This window comes from Limulus polyphemus, unplaced genomic scaffold, assembly GCF_000517525.1.
Source record: "Limulus polyphemus unplaced genomic scaffold, Limulus_polyphemus-2.1.2 Scaffold7, whole genome shotgun sequence".
In the NCBI taxonomy this organism is placed as follows: Eukaryota; Metazoa; Arthropoda; class Merostomata; order Xiphosura; family Limulidae; genus Limulus; species Limulus polyphemus.
In genome coordinates this window covers 1032209-1044883 of record NW_013665617.1, presented here as the reverse complement: position 1 = coordinate 1044883, position 12675 = coordinate 1032209, and the positions used below count along the sequence as shown (strand labels likewise).

At 30.2% G+C, this 12675-nt stretch overlaps 1 protein-coding gene across 1 annotated transcript in view; it reads right to left on the bottom strand.

The window, feature by feature from the left end:
- The window catches only part of LOC106476885 (A-kinase anchor protein 13-like), a 245164-nt gene that overhangs the window by 167170 nt on the left and 65319 nt on the right, over positions 1-12675 (bottom strand). Inside the window, exons 5-9 of the mRNA XM_022381499.1 lie at positions 11700-11993; positions 7712-7895; positions 6273-6406; positions 4639-4746; positions 688-786 (exon numbers count right to left, since the gene is read on the bottom strand). Coding sequence (XP_022237207.1) covers positions 688-786; positions 4639-4746; positions 6273-6406; positions 7712-7895; positions 11700-11993 — 819 coding nt within the window. The remainder of the gene's footprint in view (positions 1-687; positions 787-4638; positions 4747-6272; positions 6407-7711; positions 7896-11699; positions 11994-12675) is intronic.

Genomic DNA, 12675 nt, shown 5'->3' with positions numbered 1-12675 from the left:
TCGCATGCAAAATCTGAAAATTTTCTGATGCATAAAAGTATTTTTAATCTTAAAATTAAAATTACTTTGCATGTTGGATAGGCAACATACGAAAAGCAAAAAGGCATGAGAAAAACACCGCTTAACAAACTTTATGACTTAACAAAAAAATTTGATATTTGCATATGAAAACATTGTAATGTTTATTGATAATCTGCCAAATTTTGTTAACACATGTTTACTAACTTAAAAGTTATAGCATGAAAACTATAATAAGCACAAAATGGTTGTGAGGTCAGTCACACAGACCAAGCCTGTGCTGAAAGAATTAAGTCAATGATTGGTCTGACTACCAATGAAATTTTTTATATAAACCATAATTGGAAGATTACATACATATCTGACTCCACCAAGTTTAAGTACTTGCAATGTAATGCTTTTTTGTGATTTCAGCACACAAAACAAAACCCAAAGAGGAAAAATCTGAGATGGAACAGCATTTTACCCTCATAGCAGACTGAGACCGAAAAGAATGTGTCATTAATTTGTTTTATATAATTCCTAAATCTACAAAATAACTTTAACTTTTAATGTATCAAAACATCTCTTGCAACATATGTTTATAATCCTGTCAAATTATGTGTTTCCAAAATTACACATTTAAGAAAAGTAGAACTATGATTATAACCAAAAGAAATTTAAACTAACCTAGTACTCTTGTAGGTCTTGGAGAATGAGAGGTGACACTAATCCTGGGGATTGTTTTCCCTGTCATATTTTCCTCACTTTGTTCACTCTCTGATCCTTCTGTATGTAAACAATATAATACTATTACCATATTTAAAAAAAAAAAAGGTTTAGCAAATTCCAACTACACTATACAAAATTTTTTTTCACACAATTTTTCCCCAAACTGTGTTACTGACATCAAAAAATTGAAATAACATTCACTGCACACCCAGACTATGAGAAAAATACAAATTAACTGTAAGTATTTTCTATAAGTAATATTTTAAAATAGAGTAATAATGTTCTGTCATTCTGGTGAAAGTACATCTTTTCCAGAAGAATTTTTAACACCACTAACATGAAACAATTATTTTACTAGTGCGAATTTGATATTCCTCATAATGTGACCTCCTGGAAAAAGGAAGTTTAAACAGTTAGAAATTATTGTTAACCTAAAGTAGTCATGGTTAATCACACTTAATTTCATTAGAAAAAATGTGTCAGGTCCTTTTCTACTCTTGGAAGTTCTTCCCAATTGTTGTTCGTACTCAGTCTAATAACCATTGCACACCTGTTCAATCCTACAAATTTTATTGTAACAAGTTTCAGAAAAGAAAAGCAAGACAAGTTTTAGATCACATAAATGTTAATATTGCTTTCAACAGACTTTCTTGGCATGTGAACATCAGCTTCCAAGACCACATTTAAGTAGACTAAAAACTGAATAAAGAATTTGATATGTAGGTGGACAAATGTTACAATTCTAGTTTCACTGGCCATCTTTCCCATGGAAACAGCCACCTGAAGTGAAGTTAGAAATTTGGCTTGTGAGATATCACTGACTTTATATCATTAATTATTACCTTGTTGATAGTATCGGGAGATATGCACAATAACCTTTTGGGTTGGAAGATCCTTTACTCTGCAGATGAAGGTACTACTAATGGCTGGTTTGAGATGTGGTTTCAAAACTTGTTGTTCTTAATAATTTGCTATGTAAGTTTTGTAGCTTCAGTGGAAAACATTAAAGGCTTCCTTCTTCAAAATGTTGGCATCATATGGTTAAACAAGAATATTCTTCCTCAGAAATGATTGTAGCTGACATCCAGCTATAAAGTTACCATGGAAGCATTACATGCTGTATGTTGGGGATTTGTGGTGAATCAATTAGATAGGTACTAAGCGTGTTGCCTGTTGTGTCACAGCACACATGTGATGACACTCCTTTGCATTAGCATAAACATATCTTTCTTATAAAGTGTGATTAACCTTTGTACAATACAATATTCAAATTGTTTTGAAATTTATGTTGGGAAGGTTTACTTTCTTCAAGACACATAACTGCTTATGGTAACTCACATTCCAATGCAAAGATAAAACTTAAATTCCTCTTACTCTTTTCTCCACTACCAATGACATTTTAGAAATTTACTGGAGGCTTTCTAATACTTAATTCAAGTAAATATGTGAATAACAAAGAGGGCATTAATATAATTTAGTCAGCTGAAATAAATCAAAGAAACCAATAAAGTCAGCTTTGTCGACGTGTACCACTCAATCGACAATGGAGAGAAGTGTAGTGAAGAAGTGAATATTCTTGTCAAGTTCAATTTATTTCTACAACAAGTACTTTAAGTATTTGAATTACAAATTAAATCAAAGAAACTTAAAATTTCACACTTAAAAAAAGAAAACAGGTTAAGCAAGAAAAGTAAGAGTATAAGCTAACTACCAAGAGAGGCAAAGAAAATAATGTGTTGCAAGAGACAGAGTAAAGCATAAATTAAAAATAATTATAAAATAACAGACTTATGTAGTTATGTCTTACTCGGACCTAGAACTAACAGAATACACATTAGTGTATGTATTTGTGGGCCAATGCAAAGATATTTTTATAAAATATTCAACCAAATAACACAATATTAAAACTGCCATCATGCTATGGAACTATTCCAATCCTACAGTATACCTGAGTAGATAAAACAACCACTAATTCTTTGAAGATTCTTCTAGAAAAATACAATGAGTATATGGAGGTTTAGTTTTGTCACTTAATGCAAATCGCTGTATTCAAATCATTTCAGAGAAATAGACTGGTAGAATGAAGAAGTAATTTATATAAGCATTAAAACATCAGTAACATCACTTTCTATTCTAATACACTATGTGAGACCATGACGTGACTGAGTAACAAAGTCCTGAAATGTTAAATAAGTTTGGGAATATATTTCTACCAATCTTTTACTAACACACAAACATAAATGAAGAACAGTATGGATAGAAGAAAAAGCCATCTTATAAAGAATCATTAGGGGGGTCTAATAAATAATCTGCTACTTGTTTACAAGAAAAAAAACTGAGGAAACAACAGAAAAATCAGGAAGTAAATAAAATCAAAGAAAAAAGTCCATTGAAAGTTCACATTTCTGGAATTATTTTCAGAATAAAATCTAAAATGATTAATTCAAAAACATAACAGATTAAACCAATAGAAGACTTATTCATTAAGTAAATACCTCTCACATGACTGAGGTTAAGAAAAAGTGGGATGTCTGTAGCTCTATACATGCATATGAATAATCTACACCAATGGTTCCCAACCTTTTTGAAACTAAGGACCAACTATTTCTGATACCAAAATTTCATGAAGTTCTTTGTATAATATTAACTTTTTAAAATCCTTTTAAATTACATTATAAAACAATATACTTCAGTAGCTATATCATTTTCTTCTATAACCATCCTGCAGACCGCAAGTTAGAAACCACCGATCTAATGCTCATGTTGGAATAATATGTGTACTGTTAAAAATTTAAATTTATAATTTGGACAATGGGACAGTTGGATCATTACAATGAGATTGGGGAAAGAAAAGATAAACATGATCTTTGATATTTCTCAATGAGTTAAACTTAATTTTCTATGAAAATATTACAATAATATCACACAATATTAAATTAGATTACATTACCGGTTTTCTACAAAGTATATGTTAATAAAAATTAAATTTAAAACTGAAAAAAATCAGATAATGTTACTAAAACGTCAACAAAACAAACAACAAACCTAAAAGCTCCCAAAATTTGTAAATTATCAATGTTAAAAATAAGGCTTGTGTGAAAAGTTATAATAATGGACTGTTCTAAGGTGTGATGAGTGATAGCAGTGGAAAAAAAGTTGTACATGAAATTCTCACTACTTTACTTTTCTTGTAAAATTGAATGACTTTATTGCCCTCTGACTGGCCATCATATACATCTGTGTTAATATTACAGGAGAAAACAACAAAGAAATTATGTCTAGTCATGACATTATCAAACTAAGTTAATAAAATTACTGGCATAGAAATAGCACGTTATAAAATTAAAAACTTTTTTATTTAATAAAAAATTCACTTATGTCCTACATCTCAAAACACAAAGAAAAAATTTAGACCCTTATGATACTTTTATGAATATGCATTTTATAAAAGGCACTGTGGTATTATTGATACTTTTCTTTATAAGTAAAAAAAATACTATATTTTAACCCTTTTGATGCTATAATTAGATTTATTCAACTTGAAATTTATAGCCATTTGGTGCAACAAGTAGATTTACCCCCATGGTATCACAAAAACTTTTCACACATCCTTAAATTTCTCACCTTAGTACTGCATGTGCATACATAGCTGAGCAAAAGCACAACTATTGGATTTTGATATTGAAAAAGTAATAAAAAAGGTCAAATTCTGCATTTCATTTTTAGTGGATAACTGACACTTTTCAAGAACCTATTTGAAATTTAATTAAGAACTCAGAGGCTTAATAACATTCCATCACTAATAAAAATTACATTAATCAAAAATACATATATAGAAAAACTTCCTGGCATTTTTGGATGTTCAAAGTACCATGTTACCACAAAAAACACTTTCAAATCACAACTAACCTGACTGAGATTTAGAAATTTGATCCATGTTCTCTAATCTCTTTTTATCTTCTTCACTACTGCACGAACTATCACTAATCAAACGTTCCAACTCCCCAATATCATAGTCTAAATAAATGTGTATTATATTAAAAATATAACCAGGACAATTTAACAGAAAAAATATGGTATAAAAAATCATAACCTTTCTTCCAATATTTCTAAAAATTTTATTCTTAAATGTGGTTTGATAATAATTACTTAAGAGAAATGTTCACTATATAGTTCTTTATCTCTTGCAGTTCTACTTACATTGAACCAGTCTTAAGAATTCATAAAACTATGTATATATCATGAAACTAACAGAGTTAAGAGCAGTGTCCTCAAAGGAACTATATCAGTTCAAGAGTCAAAGAATAATTCATCTTACGTAATGGAAGTATTTTTTGCTTTTCTTGATGCTGACATATATTACAATTAAAATAATTAAAAACACTTAAAACAGGATGTAGCAAAGAAATAAATAAATATACTACAAGAATGAAACATTATGACACCTTTAAATTGCAATATATTACACTTGAGAAGATAAAATTTATAATAAATCTACATATCAAGTAATTAAACTATAGCTGTCCAAATGCTTTAAACAAATTCAATAAACTACATTTCTCAATTACTATTTTTTTCATCACTCAAGGCATTATAGATTTGTGACAAAAAATAAGGTACTGACCACAATCTAACTAGCATTGCTTAAAACAGACTTGTGATATAAAACAAGGTACTGACCACAATCTAACTGGCATTGCTCAAAATAGACTTGTGATATAAAACAAGGTACTGACCACAATCTAACTAGCATTGCTTAAAATAGACTTGTGACATAAAACAAGGTACTTACCACAATCTAACTAGCATTGCTTAAAACAGACTTGTGATATAAAACAAGGTACTGACCACAATCTAACTGGCATTGCTCAAAATAGACTTGTGACATAAAACAAGGTACTGACCACAATCTAACTAGCATTGCTTAAAATAGACTTGTGACATAAAACAAGGTACTGACCACAATCTAACTGGCATTGCTTAAAATAGACTTGTGACATAAACCAAGGTACTGACCACAATCTAACTGGCATTGCTCAAAATTATTGCACTTCATTTTGTTTCTTTCTCCTTTAAAATGTCATAACTGTTATCTATATTAAGCCTATAAGATCAACTGAAATTATCCATTGAATCCCATCAAATTCTAATTGACAATGTGTACAGGGTAATAACAATAATACTCAACTTCTACATTCTACAAAGAAAATACTATAGAGGCCCAGCAAGTTTACACACATCTTTCTCTTTTTTGTGTGTGAAAATTTGAATAGTCATAATAAATCAGAATTCATGTGTAATTCATATAAAGTCAAAAATCAAAAGGTCACACATTATACACATGCACACACAAAATTAGCAGCTGCTATAACTTGATAAAAATGACCTCTCCTAAACTAAAAGAATGGTATTTTTTTTCTTCTCACTACAAAGTATGCTTTTACTAGCTTATGAAACAAAAATCCTCATATTCAGAAAGTTCAAATGTACAAATTCATATGTACATAGTATTTCATTTTAACAACTCTTTTTGTTAAACCTACCAAGATCTCTATAACTCCAGCTAAGGTTAGTAGTAACCACAGGTGGTTTCTTTAAATTCCTTCCATTTGCTGGTTTACTTATGGCAACTGCCTGTCTGTCACAGCTATTTTTGTTGCAAGCCTGTTTACGTGCCCTGTTTAGTTACAGAAAGAAGCTATTACTTGGAATTTACCAATAGAAATATAACAATAGAAAAACTGATGACCTGCAATCAAACCTTTGTTATAAATGGTTATCTGAGAGGCAATCACTAGCAAGTTTGTGAAACCTTGCAATGCCTTCATCATTAATACAGATTTAAAATGTAATTAAAGAAAACAGTAAAGTGAATTTAAGCAATAAACAAAGTATTAAAGTTTTGAAAAAGTATTTGGTTTTATTTAAAAAATATTAGATTGAAATAGTTTTATAAAACATATAGAAGTACTAAGCATCTTGTTAAAGTATTAAAACTTATTGAACATTTATACTTTCGAATATCTTACAATAGAGAAAATGACACTCAAAAAACAAAATAAAATCTGAGTAATTTTTAAACCTTTTGGTCTACTAGTTTTAGACAGAAAACATTTGGTATACATCTAACTAATGTCATATATGTTAAGATCTGAAACAGATTGAACACAATGATTTCTAATTTTATGACAAACCCTGTATTTGTTAATAACAGTGCAAGTTGATCTCTATAATATTTCAAATCTGTTCTTGCAAATAACAAAAGTAAAATACAGTATTATAGTAATGGTAACTTAGTAATTGTTTTGAATGCAAATATAGGTGAAAATGAAAATAATTACATACACGTAGAGAAACACATCCATCTACATATCACATATATATGTATTATAATAATAATAACCTTCAATAACCTTTACAATTCTGATAAGTACTAACACTTGTTCTGTTATATGATTAAGAACATTTCCTGTCAAAGGCATGTGATTCATTGTTGAATATAATTTAAGATGAGTGAAAGTAAAGAAGAATGTATAACAATATGTCAATCACACTATATCTGATATATATTCAGTGCTGACAAGGCCTTTTGCCCAATACCAGGACTCATTATTCCACCTGAGATACAGCAGACATAGTAGCAGTTGAGATACTATCTATATTAACAAACTGTATGAACAACAGTTGCTATGGTGTGAAGAAGATTAAGTTGGTGAAATGTAGTTTTTTTATAAATTTCACTTAAGTCATTTACAAGTCAGAATTATGGTAATGATTAGTAATACATTATTATTTATTTATCTGAACATCAATTAATTTGCTATTATTTATGTTTACATTAATTAACTTTACTCATCATTCAGAAGATCCAGTAAACCAGCAAGCCATGTGAGATTAATTAAATAGCTACCTTCACACACACACGCGTATCATTTAATGTACACATAAAGTGCATTCACTACCAGCTAAAATTACTACTCACATGGCCAGCTTCTCTGCTAATTCCAGAAATCCAGCTGAAGAGGCAACATCATCAGGTAAGAAACCATCCAAGTTAGGAGTGTGTAAAGCTAGCAGGCTTCCTGGAAGTGTCAACAGTTCTTCCATCATCTGACGAAGGCCCAGTCGTGCAGCAAAGTGTAACAGTGTTTCTTGTTGCTCTAATTCTGAAAAATGTAAACATGAACTGGGTTAATGTTCTCAAATGTTTTTCAGCATTAGGTTATTATTTACTATTAATAACACTGAACTGAACTTAACATTTGCGCTAGTGTACATTTTTATACACTTTGTATTTTCCTTATCCTTAAGCAAACCTTCTTATATCTGCTAATACTACACAAAAGTTACTATAAGTTTTTTATAAAATAATTAATAAACCAAGTAATCATGGTGTTCTCTCAATATTCTTCATTCTTCTCTATTCCTCAATGCTGCATTAGCCAACTAATTCAAGTTTCTCATATCCAATTTATTTTCTAATGTCATTAAACCAAGTGACTTTCTGCCTATCTCTCAGTCTTCTTTATTTGATTCTACCCTTAAGAATAACTGTCAACCTTCCCTCAGATCTAATTATATGCCCAAAGTAACACATCTTACACGTCCAGCAACTATCTCTTTTTGTCTTTGCACATTGCAGTATTCTCTGTTTATTAATTCGTTTTCTTTATATTGAGCTGCTGTTCTTCATCATTTAGCATAACACCATATTTCAAATGCTTCTAACTGCATTTTGTTTCAAAATATAGGGTCGACTTTTCCACTCTGTACAGTAGAACTGGCCATATGATATATTTTAATAGTCTCTTTTTTCAGTTCTAATTTTCCATCTTTCTTGAAAAATTCATTGAGATTGAAAAATGCCATTTTTAACCTCTCTGTCTTTTGCTTTATCTATTTTACATACTTATAATTACTACTGATACTCATCAAAAAGTAAATCCCTCTACCTGTTCCAACTATTTATCTTCTACTTCTATGCATATTTTGGGAGCTTCCTCAGATTATGAAATTATCACTTTCTTAGGTTTTTTATTTTTATTCTAAGTCTATATCCTTTACCAACAAAACTGTCAAGCAACAATTATATCGTTTTTACAGATTCACCCATAAGTGCTGTATCATCAGTATACCTTTTACTGCAAATTTTATTTCCATTAACCTTGATCCTTTTTGTATCTGTTATTACCTGTACAGTCAACCACTCTCTATACAAACTGCTTTATATAAAGTTGCTGAGATTACATATATTTACTGTACAGTAAGCTCTTTTAACTGCAGACCAACTTCTTAGTCCTCCATCAATATCAACTTCTGCTTCCTGAATTCATTATAAATTCTTCAGGATTCTGACCTCTTCTAAAACTGTTTTGATCTTCTGACAGCTCATTCACAATATTATGTTTAATTCTATTGAGGATTACTTTTATTAATACTTTTAAAGTGTGACTAATCAAGTTGATAGTCCTACTGATCACACTCTACAGTCTTAACTTTATTGGAGATTGGCACAAAAACAGTCTGGTGGCACTGTTACTCCTCTAATTGAATTACAAATTTATGTGAGATATTTAATCCTTAAAATAATTTCTTTAACAATTCTGATGGAAATTTCTAACATTTTCCTGAACCATCCTTTCCAAAGTTTCTACACTTTCTAGGACTGGTTCCTCTTTCCTGGCCATATTATATTATTCTTTCACATACTTCAACCACCTCTCTTAACATTCTCAATTTCAAAATGTGTCTAGTCATCCTTCCTTTGAATGCCTCCACTGGAAGACAGAGCAGGTTTCTTATTCAACTCTTTTATTCTTCTGTGCATATTTCTTATTTAGTTATTTATCCTTTCCTTGTCTATAAAAATGTTTCAATTTCCTTATCTACTCCCCTATGTTGCTCTCCTCCTCTTGATAGTTGCCTTCTTACATCCAGATTTTGTCTTATTCATCCAATCACAAGGTTGTAATCAAATCCTCAGTTTACTCCAGGATACATTCTAATTTATGTAACAGAATTTCTGAAACGTTCCTTTACTACAATCTGGTTCCCTCACAATTCTTTCACCATAACATGATTATCTCCAAGTACAAAAATTTTTTGGGTGATGCTTAAACCAAAAACTGCTTATTGTTCAGCATTTCTCTACACGACACTTTACTAATCTATTTCCTTTCTCATTTTGTTCTTTAAGGCCACATTATCCAATTAGTATGTAATTCCTACCTTCACCTACCTGTAACTTGAAGTCACCTATAAAAAAAAATCATCTTCACTACTTATAGCACTTAGTTGTTAGAATTCTTCATTTCAAAACATAAATGCACAATTTTCTTCTAAACATTATAAGATTCTGAATTATGGTTTAAGTAAATTGAAGTTCAGCTGAGAGTTGACCTTTATTCTCCAAGTAAGCAACAAACTCTATAAACTGGGTGTTACAGAATAAAATTATGGATAAATGAAATGACAGTGAACTCCAGTAAATCTTTCAAAATTCAAAGTTTTTTTTAATTTGCTCAATGTTTTAGCTTTATGCTTTCTTCAGGAGCATACATACTTTATAATGAACTCTATCACATAAATCAAGACAACTGTATTCTAAGAACTTAACCAGGTATTACAGTATATCTTGGATGTGTCCATTCCCATTATTAAAAGCATGTGGCATATACATAAACAATATAACATAAACATTGGTTCCAAAAACAAAGAATATCATACACAGTAAAAAGAGAGCCTATATGAATTTGTTTGTAATTAAGCACAAACCTATACAATGAGCTATCTGTGCTCTGCCCACCATGAGTATTGAAACCCAGTTTCTGCAGACATACCCTGTGCCACTGGGGGGCACCTATATGGAACAGTTAATATTGAGTAAGTAATGTTTAAATTATCATCCAAATGAAATTTAGTAAAATTGAAGACAGGGACATCATTATATTTGTTTATTATTGGTTTATGTTTTTCTATAAGGAATACTGTTTTACAAAAAAAAAAAAGAAGAATATTTTACACAATAACAGGAAAGCCTATATGGGAAAGTTCATTAAAAGTAGACAAACTGAGTGAGTAACATTTAAGTTATTATCTATAGAAAATTCAGTTAAATTTGAAAGAAGGGCTATCCATTATATTTGTTCATTACTGGTTTATCTTTTTCTGTAAGAAGTGATTCCTTAATTTTGCAATCTAAGAAATCATCACATCTTGTGAGAATTTAAATGTTATTGGACAATCTATCTTTGGTATATCATGATTCAAGATATAGTGTTCAGCTGCTGCACTTTCCCTTCACCTCTGCTTTATGTCCCAAATGTGTCCATTGATATATTCATAAAAGAGTCTCCCAGTTTCTATGCATTCTAGTTGGTAAATGATGATATTTGTTGTTAAATATTATCCTCTCATGTTTCAGGAGCTAAACAATTCCAAAAAAACAAAAAAACAGATGAATCATAATATCCTATTTTAAAGCAACATGTTACATAATGAAAAAAGAATAATGGTAACTCCATGGCCATACAAGTAAAAATATAAAACAAGAATAATCGTAACTCCATGGCCATACAAGTAAAAATATAAAACAAGAACAATCGTAACTCCATGGCCATACAAGTAAAAATATAAAACAAGAACAATCGTAACTCCATGGCCATACAAGTAAAAATACAAAACAAGAACAATCGTAACTCCATGGCTGAATTACACAAGTTCATGTAAGATTTCTCACAGACGTTTACATTTTAGAAGGAAACATAATTTCCTTCTCTTTCTTTATACATAAAAATAAAAACATTATTACATGATATATGTGTGTATGTATTTTACTATTTGTTTTTTTTATACATTTCATAAATATTTTTTCATTTCAAATCAAGTATATTTCTGGTTTAAGGTATTTGTAAAACTGACACAGTAGAAATAAACAATAAAAATTCACGAGTTCTTTCAAAACAGAATACCTTTTGATTTTGATCCAACTATGCTCCAATTTGATGAGCTGTGCAAAGCTTTAAATGCTGCAGTAAGTCGACTATCAAGATTAGCTTGAGCTTCAGCAGTTAAGTTGAATCGTTCTTCACATACTTGCTCTAATTCACTTAGTGCATCACAGTTATTTACACTATCAGAAAGAAATGTAGCCATCTGGTGTGCTGAATCAGAGACATACTCAAATTTTGATGAGCTGATAGATCTTTCTTCACCCAGATATGCAACATAAGAAGTCAAACACACAGGTTCTGCTTTGTTATGGGCTATAAAAAAAATTTTAAAACAAAATATAATGAATAAGATTTATTATACATTTCAAAATAATAAGAAAAATTTGTACTCAAAGTCATAACACATATTTACACTATAGCATCATGCTGCTGTCTTTCTCAATGTTTAAATTTAACCAAATACTTCAAGCATTTTCACTGATTTGATAAAAAGGCATAAAACATACACAATCTTAACTGACTGTCTGTTAGCTTTTAAGAAATGGAAAACTTATTTTACAGCCTGACCATTGCTTTTTTATTATATGTTTATTAGTTTTTGTTTGTTATTTAGCAAAAGGGTTATCTTTGATGTAATCACTGCAGGTACAAAAACCAGAGTTTCAGCGTAAGTCCTTAGATTTACTGTTAAGCTAAAATGGAGGGGGGGGGGGTAGCATTTTATCATTACGGCGAGTCGATCCCGTAAAATATCGAAATTATAGACATTCTGGTAAAAAGAAAACTTAATATACACAGCATGGTCACAAGTAAATAGACACCACCTTTTCAGAAAAAATTAAAATTTTCAGTCATATTCACATAAATTGATATATTTATAATTTAATTAATATCTAGTATATCTTCCTTTCACTTCGTGGAGTTAGTTGATCCTTTGGGGCATCGTGAGAATCATCTTGTCAATTTTAGATTGTGGGATTTTTGCCCACTCTTA